Source organism: Epinephelus moara, chromosome 20 (assembly GCF_006386435.1).
Source record: "Epinephelus moara isolate mb chromosome 20, YSFRI_EMoa_1.0, whole genome shotgun sequence".
Classification (NCBI taxonomy): Eukaryota; Metazoa; Chordata; class Actinopteri; order Perciformes; family Serranidae; genus Epinephelus; species Epinephelus moara.
Window position 1 is genome coordinate 41,752,765 of NC_065525.1, and position 18,320 is coordinate 41,771,084.

The window sequence follows — 18,320 nt, forward strand, 5'->3', positions numbered from 1 at the left end:
TTTCCCAACCCACAGCAGAACAATGAAACCTCTTACTAGATTTAAAATCACTCACAATGTGACTCGATGTTTTGGAAATATTCTGAGAAGTTTATTTTAAAGACGCTCAGTGGATGCAAAGCTGGTTCACACTATGCCCTAATGTCTCTTGGCAAAACCACAAAATGTAACACTTTCATATTCTGTTTGGTGCCACCTGAGAATACTGCAGAGGAGAATATTTAAATGAACCCTCGATGCACCCGCTAGAGTGGTTGCCAGGTTTCTGCACTCTGAGTGAGTCAATCATATAACCTTTTAGAGAAGCACTTACTTTTTGTTGAAAGAAACTCAAAAAAAGAGAAATTAAAAATATATAGATCATGCAAGTGCAACAACTTGGATGTGGTTTCTTAGAAAAGCTGCAGAAAAGTGTCATTTTGGACGCAGCTCCTTCGTTGATGTTACTTGTCCTGCAGAGCAGCTGCAGCCAACGGGGAAAGAATCAACATTTCAGCTCAGCATTACAGAGAGATGGTGGTGACTGCAGGGGAAGCAACAAACAATAATTCTTTATTACTCTTACTACAAATTCATGTAAGGTTTAGTCATGTCAGAAAAATACTGGGAAAAGCGCATCAGACCAACGTGATAAAACCCGAGGCTGTTTAATTAACAAAGACACACAACAGAGAAAACCAGAGAATCTCATCTGAGAAGCTGCAACCAACAAATATCCAATGTTGGTCATTTAAATTAGGTATGTTTACATGCACACTAATAACCCACTATTATCCTGAATATGACAATAATCCAAATTTGGTAGGGGTATACGTAAACAGTATATTCTGGTTGGATCTTCCGAATTAGGCCTTTGTCCCTAATCTTCCGATTCAGACATGTGGGATATGCCGGTACTATTTGGGTTTTATTTGCATTCTTTGGACATGTATGCAGCACATTCATAAGTGTGTCACCATGGGGGTTTTACTGCAGTTTGTAACACATCTTTCCTGTTCACGGTCAGCTCTGAATGCTGAATACAAACAGTTTTAAGGCTGGAGTAGAGCTGGATGCCCAAAAGACAAACCCATGGTTGTAATTAAAAGAGGAAACACATCCACTTTTTAACATCATGAAAGAATTGGATATCAGCAGGGTTTTAGATTGCACCGATATCTCAATGACGACCTCTTAAAGAAGGTGGTTGAAGTAATGAACGATGGAGACTGTGTTCGCACGGTCCAACAAGTCCACCACCAGAGAAAACTATGAAAAGTCCTGGCACATAAGACACATATTCTTCCATATTTTGACAACAAAAATGACATGTTAGGGCAGGTCAATCAGAGTATGCACGGCTGCATAAGAACGGGAATATTAGTGGGATGTTCATTTTCATTTGCCACGTAAACAGCTTAGTAGAAATATTGTATTTTTTCGGAATAGGCCCAAAATGGGAAATATTTTGTGCATGTAAACATTAGGGGTGGGAATCACCCGAGGCCTCATGATTTTGAATTTATCAGGGAACTTAAGTCACAATATGATATCAAGATTTTAATGTTTTATGTTGCGATACATTGGGATTTATAAGCTTTTTTTAAACCGCAAATTATTTCAAACTTTGTCAACAATGTTTTTTTTTATAGTGTAAAGTTTTCAGTCTGTTCATCTCACTACAAATCATCTCTATTGAAGCAAAATATATTGAATGGAAGGATTAACAATTGATTTTATTATTCTAGTGGGCTGCATTATTATGCTATATAGTAAATGAATTAGTAAAAATCATTTTAAGTTTTGGAAAACTTATGGAATTTTGTTGTTTGTAATGAAATGAATTGTGACAGTAATCTTCCGGGGATAACTTTCCACCTAATGTCACATAACAGCAAATTATTTTTCCGTATGTTTGCCTTTGACATAACGTTGCTCTAATATACTTTAACTTAGGGCTGCACGATATATCGTTTCAGCATCAACACTGCAATGTGCAACAGTCACAATGAAGGATGTGTATGTCTTGTAAGGCAAATCAACTCAACTTATTTGATGCTTGATACAAATGGAAAACTTGCACGGCTTATATCGGCCAAGCCATCTGATTTAAGACGCTGTGTGTAGATGTGACGTTGTGTGGCAGCATTTGCTCTGAGAAGTGAGACTCTCCTGCATGTGTGTGTGTGTGTGTGTGTGTGGAGAAGTGCTGTAACCAGGCTGGTGAGAGCAGCAGACACAGAGAAGTGCATGCTTTTTCCAGAATGAACATTTTATTAGGGGTCCTTGAAAAGTCATGGAGAAGTTTTGAAATTTTGTCCATGAAAACATGTGAGAACTCTGATCCTTGCTTGTGAACAACTGAGCCTTTTGAGGACGTCCCTTTCATACCCAATCATGATAAGATCATCTTAGTTAACCCGTTTACCTGTGGAAGGTTCCAAACAGGTGTTTTTTGAGCAATCCTCAACTTTCCAGGTCTTTTGTTGCCCCTGTCCGAACTTTATCGGAACATGTTGCAGCCATCAGATTCAGAAAGAATGTTTTTTTTTTAAAAACAAATCGGGTTTATTAGTTTGATCATTAAATATCTCGTCTCTGGACTGGATTCAATTGAATAAAGGTCAAAGAAAAGGATTTACAAATCACTGCATTCTGTTTTCACTTACGTTTTACAAGGCGTACCGCCTTTTTATGAATCAGAGTTGCTCTAAAACAGCAATTAAAACTATAAAGGGAACTCCATGGTTACAAATTAATTAGTTAAGAAATTTAAGACACTTATGAATCAGTCAGTCAGAGCTTGAAGTTCAGCGGAGAGAAAGTGAAAGGTTGCCGAGTAAAGTGCTGGTAATTGCCCCTGATAAATGTATCACTGCGGCTTCTGCTTCACACTTCCTGCCAACCCACAGACCAGACCCATCGGCCTGGCTCCGATCGTGTACTGCAACCATGTGACTGTGATCTCCCCACTAATTCATGCATTCACATGACAGCCTCTCACTGCACCGTTTGTGCACAGACAAGCCCGAACCAAAGTCTAATAAATCTTTGAACCGATCAAACCGGTCATTTAAAGCTTGCATGTCAGGTTGAAAAGGCCTCCAGGAATTCCTAACTGACACAGCTCGCCATGTAGTGGTTAATAATTCAGAGAACTATAAACATTGTTTTTAAATGTTCACAGAGTGTTTTTTGCCTCCTGACTGTTTTTTTTTGTATATTTTGAAACCTCTGCCACTCACTCTGATAGATAAATATGAACTTCGCCTCATCGGACACATTTCAGAGGATGAGTTCTTAGTGGTCTTATCTTTCAAACATCACAGACGTCTACCACAGCCAGGAGTCTGCAGCAGGCGTGTCTGCAGATTTCCTGCTAAATACACTGACCCAAAGAGACGCCTCCTTTAAGGTTGGTTAAGGTCAAACTGGGCATGTAGTGCAGTGACTGCAGACATGTCTCTCTCTGGATCTGGGACATCACAGTGAACATCTTGCTGCTGCAGAAATAAGAAATAAATTGCTCAGGCACGAGGCCTGGGCTCCGTGACAGAAGAAATTCCTGTAACTCAAACCATGCTTGCTTTGTTGCTTTTATGGATTCTGCATGGTTTTAGGTTTGGTTTAGCACATCGGCTGGTGAGACTGCACGAAGTTTGAGAACAAATTTGGCAATTTTCCACAAAACTTCCTGGGAAAACACGAGAGACTGTATTTTTTCCATCAGAGACCACCTAGCAAAGTGGTTTCTGTATCTGCTTAACCACATGGCAACGGCACACGGTACCCAACTGAGGTGGGAAAATTCATTTTAAAGAGTGAATATCATTAAGAGTTACATAATCAGTTCCTTTTCACTTTAATGAAACACACTGCTGCACTGTTGTGGCTCTGGCAGTTTACAGTATGGAAAAAAATGCCTCATGTTCTTCCACAAGTATTGAGTTTCTCCTGTTTGGACCTTGACGGTGCAGATGAGGCCCGAGCCCTGCATCTGACGTCAAACATGAGCTGTGTGTGCAAAGAACAGGCAGGTTCTGCATTTGCTTTTTCACTAACAGTGCTGACCGGTGCAGGCGAAATCTTGGATGTCAGATGTCAGATTTTAGTATTTGGTCAAGATCAGAAACTTATTCTGCAATCACAAGAAAAAATGTTGCCATTGAACATGTCTGAAAACCACAGATAACATCAGTGTTTCGTTCAGTTCAGGCACAAAAACCACTTGGTTATGGTGAGAAGAAGGTGAACGATCACGTTTTGGCTTAAAATACCCAGTTTTGAGGACACAATTCTTGCTGGAAACACACTCACTAAAAGACAACCAGTTTTGTTGTTTGCTGGTCTTGAACAGTTGTCTGCACCTTGGCATCCACCCTCCCCTCCACCTCCTGATGACAAGCTCATAAACTCCATCACTTTAGAAAGACTGAAATGAACATATTCATGATTTGCAGAGATGTACAATGCCAACATTTTCTTCTGGGGACTGGGCTAGATTCCAAACTTAAATCTTAATATTCCAGTGCACTACGAATTATTATGAAACTGTTGTATGAATACTTAAAGTAATAAAACTTCACAAAATGCATGAAAACAGATCACATAACCAAATCAGATGAATGTAGTTGTAACAAAAGCATGTGACCCTGCAGATTAATGTGCATGAAACCTCTTCAGCCCCACACAACCTCCAGCAGACAACACGCACTGTTCAAACCCACACAATTTTACAGGAAGTCTAAAAAAGTCTATAAAGAAATTTGCCAAAAAAAAAAAAAAAAAAAAAATTTGTACATATCCCACTTATTTTGAAAGGCTGCGATCACGTGACCAATGCGCTGACAGGAGTAAATGAAAAACAGTCTCGAGGGGTCTTGTAAGGAGGCAGGTTTTGGTGGTGGACAGGTCACGAAACACACAGGACTTTCCTCTGTTGTCGCATGTTCAGAACTGTGAGAACTCTGAGTCATTTTAAGGTACGTCCTTACCATGTTTCTCTTCCTTAACCTGACCTCCGTAACTTTACACTACAGGTCAACGAATGGAGGGATGAGGGTTGAGGGAAGCAGGGAAGAGGATCGAAGGATGAAGCAGTGAGAGTCACGGGATGGATGGATGAGGGGATGGAGGGATGAGGAAGGAAGGAAGGCCAGGTGGGTTGCAGACAGGTGGAGGGTGGAGTGCAATGGCGGTCCGGTGTTGGCTAAAGGGTGGAAGGGGGGATGGAGTCAAAGTGGAAGGAAACGGATCAAGTGTACTTAAATACTTTTGGTGCAGAAATGGTTGAGATGGAGGCGTGGACTTTGTTCCCGAACTTAGTAGAAAACTTTATTTATTTATGTAACTGTACGTTAAAGACGTAAGGTCAAACGTGGGCTGCTAATTCTTAGGGTATCATACGAACCGTTCTCTGAGAATGCGTTGCATTTTAAGTCCTAAATCATGCGTTGCTGTGCCAACATACTTGTTTTGCCAAGGTTTTAAGAGTAAAGCAGAGAGAAGAAAAATAAAAACCTCCAGTGTTGGGCAGTATTGAGAACGCAGGTCAATTTAACTTCGATAGCAGTATACATCTTGTCTATAGCACTGATGTGATTACTCCTCATTTGTGTTGGTGCGCTGCTTGACAACAGTTTAAGAATGGCATTAGTCCACCTGCAGCGCTCACTGGAGCATTTTTTAATTAAATCGAGAAACCGCTGTCTGATTTTAAAATGCCAAATGTATTAGTCAGCTCTGTGGAGAGGGCGGATCAAAGGTCAGGATCCAGGCAGGAGCAAAACAATATCCAACATTTGTTGTTTGATTTAATACTGCAGCCATAAAAAAACAAAACAAAAAACACACTGACAAAATGACAACATCTTGGATATGAAAACAAATTTAAGTGGAATGTTTGGAACATGAAGGGATCATTAAGTACTTTAGATGACACACAATAATGTGGCAGTGATGGCTCTCATTCAACAAAGCAGGTAACAATAAAAATGTGCAGCCCGGCCCGAGCTGCCATTAAAACATGAGTCATAGGGTCAGTTTCATATTCAGTATTGACAAATGAGCATTCATCATAACCACTGATACACACTGCTGATTCATCTGATGACTGCGTGAGAGAATAAGGGATGGAAGACTCATTAAAGGGATAGTTCGGATTTTTGGAAGTAGCGTTGTATGAGGTACTTATCCACAGTAAATTATATACAGTAGATGTCAGGCTACTGACATCCAGTTTGGAGAATTTTAGAGTGATGTACTGCTGTGGACGATGTCAGCAACAAAACATATTTTTAGACACCTAAAAAAAGTCCCATCTAAAAACATTAATATCTATTTAGTGTACATTATATTTACAGTATTTTCACTGATGTTCCTTTCAACTTTGCTCTCATCAAAAGACACCAGACTCAATGGACAAAAACAGTAATTTTAGCTTGCCGATCACAGGAGCTGCTGGTCTACTGCGCCTTGATGATCATGGAGATAGTTTGTGTTACTGTGTGAGTTTGGTGAATGTGAACTATTCTTTTTAAATGCCGAAGTCACACAATAACACAAACTAAGTTAATGATCAAAGCAGCAGTGGAACAGCAGCTTCTGTGCCCAGTGATATTAAATCTTTTTCTCAATGGAGTTTGGCTTTGCAGGGAGCGATATAACGGCTTCATTTTACTGTTGGAAACACTGAGACATTATGATAAAGCTGTGAAAGTACTCTTAAATAACATGCACTTAAACTGACATAGATATTCTTAGATGGGACTTCTTTTTTAGGTGGCTAAAATACATTTTGTTGCTGACCCTTTCACAGCAGCAGACTTCCTAGTTTCCATGTCAGACTCCAGCCTGTTTCTCGTAACTGGGGGCATGCCAGCTGACATCTACTGTACATAACATATTGTCTATGGATAAGTACCCATACAACCCCAAATTAAAAAATTCTGATCTCTCTTTAAGGATCACAAGCTCCCAGAAAACATTCCTGTCTCCCTGTCAAGGTCATGAATAAAGTGCAGGATACATCAGGCCAGTCCGGAGAGGCTCAGGAGGAGCTTCTACCCACAGGCTGTGCGGATCCTAAATGAGGTCACTGCCTGAGACTGCCCACTCAGATCACACACATATTTATTACTACTCTTATTCTATTTAAACGCTCTTAAATGCACAAATTAGAGGAACTGCCTGGATTACATTTCAATGAAAATGTACCTTATGTGATTACATGTGACAAATAAAACTGATTGATTGGAGCTTTAGTAACTGCCGACATTCAGGCGGAATTTACCGGAGGTGCATTTGGCTCCATCAGGTATCATAAATCACCTCTGGGCACTGCGATTCACAGACGTTGACAGAGATCGTTCACGGCAGAACAGAGCGTGCAGCAAACAGTGTTTTAATGTGGCCTTTAAAACTGCAAAATCCACTGAAGAGGAAGTCATTATTTGATTCTGCATCGTCCTCACTGTTAGTTGTCTTTACTGCTACTGATGCCATCATTAAACTATTAAAACCGATCATTAACCTGACTCGATCTGCAGATTTATGTCTGTTTTAAATGTGCTTTTTAGAATCGAATTTGCCCTGACTGATCCACTCAGCTGTGATTATTGAGGTGTGTAATTCTGAGGCATCAACACCCTCCTTGCCACGACGCCCACCTCCTGTATGAGACATAATCAATCTAAGGAGGCAGAGCGGTCTGTCCTTTCTTTCCATGCTCTGCCTTCTGCTCTGCACCTTCCTGCATCTTTCAAAACCTGAAACAATGAAGCTTTCCTGCAAAAAATTAAATAAAAGATGGACTGTCCTCAGGGGATTCTCATGTTGCATGCTGCTCCTAAGCAGGCCACAATAAAGCAAATCGTGTGAGCAGTTGGCCTGTGGATTAACAGCCTGCGTTGGAGGATGGCTCCTCCGGCTGGACCCTGTGTGAATAAATCATCCTGCTGCTTAAACGCTCCAGCTGCTCTTCACCTGCCTTTTGTCACCTCTCACGGATGGAAAAGTGTGACTTAGAGAGAACAGCTCCGCAAATCAACACACAGCGAGCTGTATATCATGATGTCCATATATCTGTTAGAGGAGAGCAGAGGGAGGCTGTCTGAGTGACTGGTCTCTGTAACACTGTGCAGGCGTCAGGAAACTATAGCGCTCCCTACTGGTGTCAAATGTTCTGTGAAGGTGTGAAGGTCTAGACGTGCTCTCCCACTTTCTCTCTCTCACACACACACACACACACACACACACACACGCGCTTTCATCTCATGTGCTTATCCAAGAGTCTGTTGAGGAATCATTACAGCAAATCTAAACCATTTGATTCCTGGTTATAACTTACTACAAACAGCAAACACAGCACCCTCGTCGCTTCAATGTGAATGCAGGATTTCACACTCAAAGCCTGTGTGGCTTTACGAGAGGACAAAATAGATCATCCTTGAGACATACTCCCTACATGTGAATACGTGACAGTGAAGAGCGCCAGGAACCGTGGCAAGGGCGGTAAATAAAAGATGAAAGGTGTCGGTCGATGCAGCCAGGCACAACTTACTGTATAACGTCATTAAAAAAGCATAAAGGAAACTCTGCTCAGAGTCATTAACGGAGCAGGGATGCAGAAATGCCCACCCTTCCTCCAGGAAACTTCAAAGACTCCTACTCCCTGACGCACACACACATATCAGTATTAATATGATTCACGTCTTTCATTTTTTAAAATCTGATTTAGTCATCAAAAGGAGCTTAAGTTTCCATCCAGAGTGAGACAGAGATTAGTCAAAAACCTGATGTTTGCAGGGTTCAAACAGCCTGGGGATGCAATGCAAGTTAAACCTGCCTAAATTTAGTTTATGCACCTTTCAAAGAGCACAACTGACACATAATAAACATATGCAAGCCAGTTTTTACATTTCAAACACGTGCACCAACATGTTCTTACTGTAAAGACATTAGAAGCTGTTTAATAACTGTTTGGAGGATCAAACCTCACAGTGACAGAAATGACAGCTGCTGTCAGAGAGCAGAAATATTCCTTTCTTTGACTGTATGTAAGAGCGGCCTTAAACAAGCTTTTGGTTTTCACTTTGTACATTTTTGGGTCAGCCATGTCATAGGCCACAGATTATGGTGTCAGGAGTTGGAGTCACAGAGCCTAAGCTGGCACTGCAGCGCTCTTAAAACTGACAGACAGCGGCTGCAAAGTAGGCTGCCTGCGCCGGCGGACAGGCGGGGGATGGAAACGTACTTCAGTTCTCCTAATGCGTAACGATCAGCTCCAACAATGCAAACAGAAATACAGTCAGAGCCTGACACCCTGACCTCACCTCAGGCTCAGACACTCAATTTACGCGTCAGCCTGGACAGGTGGATAAATGTGGATAAACCATGTCTGTGCTCCGCGGGTAAAACAAAAGGTTTACAGTGAGTTGATCTTCCTGCCCGCCTCCCCGATTACACGTGCAATCACGTTAAGAATAAATACTTAAGAGTGTCCACTTCTGAGAACAGTTTGCACCTTGCGTAACAGCCACTACTTAAGTGCCAGACTGGCGCCGCTGATACAAACTTATCGATCGGGCTGCGCTGCTCTTCCACAGAAACAAGGAAAACGCGGACATGCTGCAGAAACTCTGGACAGGTGGAGCATTTTGAAAAAGCAGGTTAAACACCTTGCCACCACAAACACTGTTAAGCCACATCACAGGAAGGGAAGCGCTGCCGACCAGCTTTCATCCAGCTGGCGCTTCTATCCAATTAATCAGCCTCTTTCCAGCCACTTTGTGTCTCTTCATTAATTCACAGAGAACAAAAACAAATGTGAAAAGCTGAAGTTTGACTGGTTTAGTTTGGCTGCTGGGAAACAGCACGGTTTGCCCTGCGTCACGCCGCCGCCGCAGCAGCAGCAGCAGCAGCAGGAGCGCAAACCGTGCATTTCCTCAAGTGAGAAAAGAAACAGAAATCAATCACTTACTTTTGGCTTCTTCATATGGAACGACAGGAGTAAATCCAGTGTGTGCGAAAGCCTATTTTATTTTACTTCTACGGGGAGGAAAGGGGTTGTCATCATCCTGTGTGCACATGTCCAATGCCTAAGTCAGCGGTATCCAAGCAGAGGAGAAAAAAAGAAGCCCCGAGAAGAAGAAGAAGAACAGGAAGGAGAACAACGGCAAAAAACGTGAAATCAAACGTTGAACCTTTGCAGCCTGTAGGCTAATGGCGTGTGGCATGTAGCCCATCTATCTACAACGTAGATCCAGACACTGAGGGCTCGCAGCGGCGGAGCGGGACAGCGCGCAGAGGGAGGGCGCTAAGCCTTTATAATGATGCGTAAAGAGCAGTCAAAGAGCCGCCCTCTGACGAGCCGTGGTGTCAAGAGGATCACTCCAAAACCACTACTGCCAGTATCAACACATCCCCATCACACATGAAGCGGATTCCACACTGCTTCCTGATAGTGACTTTACTATTTGCCTGTTTGTGGTGGATTAATCAGACGTTTAACCCGTACATATCCATAAAGTTTGACATTTATTTCTGCTGTGTGCTTTTTCCTCGGCTTAAAAGAATCTCTTGTTCTCTCTCACACAGGAGACATAACTCCATCCAGATGCATCACTACTAACTGCAGAGTCCTCATCTTTGCTTCAAGAATATATTTCAAACCATCTATGGCAAATAAAATATGAAACATGGGTGTTTTTACGAGGAAGTTACATTTCAAAGTGCATCTCCAAGTAAAAAGGAAACTGTATTTTACGAGGTTGCACTAACACAGATAAAATACGTCAATTCACAATTCCACATGAAAAACCTTTGAACCGTGATAGTGCGCCCCCCCCCTCCTCCTCCTCCTGCGTGTGCAGCTTGGTGAATGAGTGACTCAGTGAGTGAATGAGTCAAAGTGTGAGTCACTGCATCGAGGAGGCCAATAAATATCAAGATTCTGCACAACAATTAACAGTGAGAAATCAAAACGTCAGAACCTTCAGTGAGTTTTGTGACATGACTGCTGTCACTCAGTTTATATTTAACCTTATAAACATGAATGTTTTAATAATGAAGTGTGTTTGATGTGGTTTGTCTTTTAGATTTTTAAATTAAATCTGGCACAGAAATGGAGACTCTGAGTGTTGAAAGTTTTGGGAGCTGGTAAGTTGACCAGGGGCAGAAATAGAGACGGTGCAGGCAGGGTGGATGGCCCCGGGGCCTGAGGGGTGGGGTGGCCCTCCAACAATGTGTTGGGTGGAGAACGGCCACTTGCAAGTGAGTGGGAGGTGGGTTTGTCTTAAAAATGTAAATCCATGTCATGCCCCCCCCCCTTTTTTTTTTTTGTAAATTGTCAGCAGCATTCTAAAGCAAAATAATTATTGTTCTTATTCTACATATATTTGATATCTGATATTTAACATGTAAAAAAAAAACACAAACATACAAACAAGCAAACACACAGAAAGTGATATTCACAAATAATGAAAAGCATCATGTAAAAGCAAATTGTCAAAGTAGAGTTACTGTGATTTACACATCTGAAACAGATGGAGGAAGTATTAACTTATTAAACCCAACCCCTTCTCCAGAAGCCATGGAGTGAAAATAAACTTCTTTATAAAGATAAGCCTTCGACTTTTCTAAATATACAGTTTTTTATAACCATTTCACTTTGTCACAAAAAATACTTCATGTAAATATTTAATATTAATTACCAAATATCCATCTTACAAACTATAAACCTGTCTTAGTATATAATATAAATTACCTCTTATCCGACTTATAAATATAAACCAGTCTAAATTTATGATATATATATAAATTACCAATTATTTTTGCCTTATATAAAATAAATCTAAATGTTAATATTACATATGTCTTAATCAACTTGTTCTGCTATCTTTTTGTTTTAATAAATGAATACATAAAATATGATTATATATAATTTTACCACTATATAAATATATGTGTGTGTACATCCACATATCTATGGATGAATATCTAGGCTACTTATTTACGTAAACTATAAAAACTATACACTATAAAAAATGATATATTTGTGGACGTTCTCTGAAAGCTTTCAGATATGAAAACAACAAAGTACCCTCCTACAGTGTTTCGTGGGATATCCTACGAATTAGCGCCCCCAAGAATGAGGTTACATATTTAACGTGAAATTATGTAATAACAAAAAGTTAATAGGATAGGTTTAGGAAAAGAAACATGTTTGGGCATCTTTAGGTTTAAGCAGCAGTCACTGTGGTTAGGTTTAGAGAAAGAAAGATGGTGATGACACAGAGTTTAAATATTTCAAAACACCAGTCTGCTGTGGAAAGTCCCGTGTTTTGTGACCCATCCATCGTCCTAATCTGCCGCCTAACTGAACCGCTCAGAGCTGCTTCCTTGTTCACTGCTGTCAGCAAAATGGCCTACTAAAATTCGTGGGTTATACACGAATTTCTAGCTCATGCTCACTGAGGATATATATTAATTTTGGTGCATGATTTTCAAAGGAAAATGTACAATTAGTGCATGACAACAGCCTGGACGAGACAATACTAAAGTATTTTTTTTTTATTTTTGCAACTGGTGAAAATATGTCACTAATAGAAAAAGACAGAGACGACTGGTTGATCTACGTATACAAACGTAGATCAAAACCTTGTGTCGAGTGCACGTGGAGAGCGTGGAGAGACAAATGACAAGAAGGCAATCCAGGCACTCTGAAAAAATGTAGAAAAACATCCTTAACAGTTGTGCTAACAGTTTGCTAACTGGGGAGGTAGCTTCCGTGTTAACTTGGTTCGTAGTAAAATACAACTGACAACAGAAATCAAGTGACGTGAACATGGTGAACACGGAGGCTCCATTTGTAACGTAAACACAACAGTTCACAATATCCTATGAATTAGCGCCTTACGAATTTTCGGTGCATTACTTTTCATAGGAAAACGTACAATCCGTGCATAAGAACAGCCTGGACGAGACAACACCATATGTTGTAACCTAATGGTATGTTTGCACCAAACGGGAAGCAAATTTTTACCTGCATTACTCCTGAGAATACGGCCGCTGGAGTATTGTTTGGAGCATTTTGCAACTGGACAAAATTTGCCTTTAACAGCTGTGCTGACGGTTTTGCTAACTAACTATGGGAAGCAGCTAATACTGTAATGTGGTCTGTAGTAAAGTGCAACTGATATAAAATCAAGTGAAGGCTCCGTGCGTCTAAACCAGATCTCTACAGTAACAGGCGTCATTCAAATCAATGTATCCTACAAAAACAGTCGATATATCCTACAAAAATGCACACACAACATTTTGTATGATATCCTATGAATAAGAGCCCTATGAAAGACATTACGACCTCAATGCAAAGTTATGTAACTAACGTAAAGTGACGGATGTTGGGTGTAGGAGTATTAACACGGTGAGGACGTAACTTAAAATGACTCTAAGTTCACACAGTTCCAAACACGCAACTCCAGAAGAAAGTCCTGTGCTTTTTTTTTGTGACCTGTCCACCACTCAAATCTGCCTCCTTACAGGACTGCTTTAGACTGCTTCTTTGTTTACTCCTGTCAGCGCATTGGTCACCTGATCGCAGTCTTTCAAAATGTGTAGGATATATATTTGTTTTGGGTGCATTAATCTCGGTAGGAAAACATATAAACATACAAGGGGAAAGAAACATGGTGAGGACGTACCTGAAAATGACTCAGCGTTCACTCAAAGTTGACACAGTTCCAGACACGTGTCCTCTCATGCTTGCTGAAAATTTTCAGCCGCACAAATTTTGCATGTTTGCGTCATTTGCCATCTTGGTGTCTATTTTCATCTTTGATTTGACTTTGTATGTAATCGAGCCACGCAAAAAACTTAGTGTTTCTGCTTTAAAATCCAACACATTGTTGGTAAAGTACACAGAATTTACCCCAATGGTGTGTGTGTTTCTAAGCTGTTCTTATGCACTGTTTTTTAGTTTTCCTATGAAAAGTAATACTTCAAAATTTGTACGTGTCCCACGTAGTCATGAGCCAGTAATTCGTGTATAACCCACATATTTGAGAAGGCTGCGATCACATGACCAGTGTGTTGATGGGAGTAAAGTAGAAAGTGGTCCCGACTGGTCCGTAGGTTGGGATGGTGGATGGGTCAAACAACACAGGAGTCTCCCTCAGGAGATCAGTGTTCGGAAGCATGTGAACTTTGAGTTATCATAAGGCACCTTGTCTCAGTGTCTCTTTTCCTAAACCTAACCACAGTAACTTTATGAGTACATGACATCCTTCGTGGGGCGCTCAGTCACAGGATATCACCTGAACCTTTGATTGAAGATACAACGTTGTTTTATAACTGGGTCTCCTAGTTAAATGAAACATTTTGTGGAAGGAACAACTGTGTCTGTGATGTTCACTATGATGATATAAAGGGCTTCTGTGTTATTTGTTGTGACTGATTAATGTTGATTTTACAGTGACCTAATTTTATTTTATGGCATTTCCTGTTGCTGTGCTCTGTGGTCATTTGTTTGATAATGTCAACCCGTGGTAACATTCCTGTGTTGCATGAGACAGTGGTGCCTTTTGAAGTCAAACCACTGAGGAACAAATTTTGATTTCAGCATACTTCCATGTGCGGTGACACAACAACTATCTTCTGTTTGTAGCTTGGGACAATTAAAAAAAACACAACAGCAACTTTCAGTTCCACGAAACCTGAATGAATCAAAGCTTCTCTCCGGGGCCGTGGACACAAATGAAAAAGAAGCAACACATTTCTAGTTCGTCTGAGGTCAAGCTCTCGCTGTAGGGGCTGGAGGGAAACCTGGAAGCTTGCTGCCAGAAGAAAAGGGGCCAAATATGCTTCAACAAGTTTTTTAAGTGTTTAGCACATGCTGACACTATCAGCACCCTGTGGTTTGAATGCAACCTGCATGCTGACACATGACATCCATTGACAGAGGTCATTAAAATATTTCATTCAAGGCTCTCAGAAAAGTTGGAAGCTGTTTTAGTGCAAATTGCAGCTAAACATTACGTGCTAATGGGATTATTCTGCCAACAGACTGCTTTCAGAGGTTTTGGGACAGGTGGAGACATGGTGTAGTCACCTCTGTCATCTTTCTTTTTGAAGTTCCTCCTCATCATACATTGTTTTATCTGTCTCCTACAAATTTTTAATTTTACAAGTTTTGTGCAGCTAGCCTGCAGCAACAGTAAATGTTCTCTGGCAACTTTTCCTTCCAATTTGTAGGGAGGATAAAAGCAAAAGGTTTCTCAGTAAGTCTTGATTTTATCTCGCCTTTTTAAATATGCCAACTTGTCAATTCCAAACATGTATTTTTTTTCATGCAAAATAGAAATTGCTCACGATTACAGGTGGATAAAAATGCACCTAGTGTTCCTCAAACATTTCAGAAACAGTACAAACACTTTGGACACCTATCCATCCTGGCCAGAAAAACTAAAATGTTGGTACTAAAACAACCCAAAATTACATTTTTAATTCTTAAACACACAACAGAACATATCTAACAATTAAAGTCCGCAAACTTAATCTAACCAATGATGTGGCATTCATATATTGTGCATTTTAACCACAGACACATTGATGTGTCCGCCCTAATGTCCCCCTAAAACCTTACAAAGACTGGAGTAATGCAAATCAAATTTCTATTGAAATCCTGCGCTGTAGCGTTCTCATGACTCATTTTACTCCCTTTACGTATGAAACCAGATACGCAAATGAGGCGGCGGTGGAAGAGGTTGTAATATTGTACCTTTAAATGGAGGCAGCGTTGTAGATCCTGGTGGTTGGTGAAGCCATTGAATACATAGCAACATTAGGACAGGGATTTTTTTCACTTAATTACCGATTTGTTCTGTTCTGCCATTTTTTTATTTTATTTTTTTCAAATATATGTTTTTGGCCATTTTGCCTTTAATGGACAGGACAGGTAAGCGTGAAAGGGGGAGAGAGAGAGAGGGGGATGACATGCAGCAAAGGGCCACAGGCTGGATTTAAACCCGGGCTGCTGCGGCAACAGCCTTGTACATGGGGCGCCTGCTCTACCACTAAGCCACCGACGCCCCTGTTCTGCCATTTTTTAAATGTCTTTATTGCCCCGCATCTCACTTGAACTACATGACATGGCCTATACAATATCCGGTGGTTCTGCTCTGTTTATCTGTATCCATAATCTTTCAGAGAACAAGCACAAAGAGTCTGGACAGAAGGATCCCTCCATGTCCATATACATATCTAACTTTAAGCATAGACGAGCCCTGAGGCTGTTCCACAGTTACACCGAAACACAGGCCTTCACTTTTACAATCAAGGGTTCTTCCTTAAAGGCTGAGGTTCTACCCAGAAATATTTGCTTTAAGGACTCTTTGTATATGTATCTATGGGTAACGTAGTCAATTACTGGATGGGCTCTAGATGAAACCTTTGGAATAAGGGTTGTGACTGTATGAGATTTTCATGGTACTATAGCTCTCACTGTATTATTATCATTATGAGTTAGACAGACCCTCACAGGAATGAAAAAGGAAGAGTTTTTTTTGTTTTGGTTGGACAAACATTTTATAACTATTATTGAAACTTGAAAACATTTTGCGAATGGGTGTTTGTGTAAAAAGTCCAAGAATGTTCCAAGGTTCCAAGAATCCTGAACAGAATCAGTTCAAGAGCCAGAGCTAATTTGGTGGAGGAGGGGTATTGTAAGTAGGGATGCGCACGCGGTTTGGCAGCACTTTGATCTAGAAAATGAACTCAGCAGCAATGAATCTTTTTTGAGACGTTATATTATTTGTTAACTTTAAGTGAGTTGTTGTCAGATAATGTGCAGGTTTACATTCATACTGCATGGAGCAACATTTCTACTGAAATTTAATTATAATTTAGATTTGATTAACTTTAGAGTGAACTGCATCATTCCTGTCAGATGATCTGCAAGGTTCAATGTGCCCCACATTTCAGAGGCAATTTATTTATTTTAGTGGTTAACTTTTGAATGAGTTGCCATCATGTTCACATTCATACCACACGGCACAAAGTGTCTCGTACTTCAGCAGCATTTAAAATCCAACATGGTTACAAAAGGCTTCAAAGGGCTCTCAATGCACACAATATTTTTTGGGACAACGTTTCAAATACTTAACAATAAATTGTGCTAAATTTTGACTGTTTTCTGAGTGTCTCCCCTTTTTTAGACTCGTCCACTAGTCTTAATTCAAATTTTTGTTTAGTCGACAGGGAAATCAGTCGCCAGGAACATCCCTAATCGTAAGCGGTTTGGGTTTGAACCTTTCACAGATGGTTCTAGGTATAACCCTATATGTTGGGTTTTAGGTGGTTCCAGGTGGAAACTTTATAAAAGGTTCTGTCAGGAAACAAAAGCGTTCTCCAATGGGGACCCTGTATGGTTTCTAGTTAGCACCTTTGTGTGGCATTATTATGTTGCTACTAAATACCAAAAAAATAAAATACAGGCCTACTTTTTCAACAATCTATTCCAAATGAACAAATATTTTAATCAGATTATATTTGTTTCTTACAAATTTTGTAAGTAAGTTTCTTACCTTACATGTTCGGCACTCGAGGCAAACTTTCCCCACCCCTGAAAAAACAATATTTCTCTTACCGTAATGTTTCAGATTTATTTATACAGGGCTCCCACACGACTTTTCAAGAACCTGTAACTCTTCTTCTTGCCCCACATGCCCTGTGTTTTTCAAACAAATCAGATTCAAACCAACCAAACTTCAGCCAGCGGGCACACATTTAGAGAGAGACGAAACACCAGGAGAACATGAAGAAACTTTTGTGACGGTGAACAAAACTTTGTCACACAACCACGCTGACAGCTACAGAAAATAAATTTGTCGTTATGTTACATTTCCTGTGAGGTAATCCACGAAAGATTACTGTAACAATTTCATTACATGACTTGATTGTGACGTTCCAGGACTTACCCAGGTTTTCCATGACTGTGAGAACCCTGTTAGTACGATCAAGACCAAGAGCCAATGAGATATCAACACAAATAAACAACCAATAGTTAAAAAACAAACAAAAAGACTAAGGTGTTTACAAATTTGAAACTTCTGTTGCCTCCTTTTTTTTTTTTTGGACTGTGCCCTGGATGGTTTTTGCTTTCTCAGTGTCTATAGCTCTGCTTCTCTCCACATAGCCTCCTGTAAGTCTGATGCATTACATCCTTACAAGAGAAGCTGCGGTCAGTTTTATAAACGATCATAAAAACAAAAAACCAAAGTTATGATTATGTTATTGTTTTTTATGGACTTGACTTGTTCTCTTTTATTTTTTTAATCTGTTTA

At 40.3% G+C, this 18,320-nt stretch overlaps 1 protein-coding gene across 1 annotated transcript in view; it reads right to left on the reverse strand.

The window, feature by feature from the left end:
• The window catches only part of kitlga (kit ligand a), a 52,570-nt gene extending 42,263 nt beyond the window's left edge, over window positions 1–10,307 (reverse strand). Inside the window, exon 1 of the mRNA XM_050072517.1 lies at window positions 9,959–10,307. Within this exon, the coding sequence (XP_049928474.1) occupies window positions 9,959–9,973 (15 nt within the window). The 5' untranslated portion in view covers window positions 9,974–10,307. The remainder of the gene's footprint in view (window positions 1–9,958) is intronic.
• Between the last annotated feature and the right edge of the window lie 8,013 nt (window positions 10,308–18,320).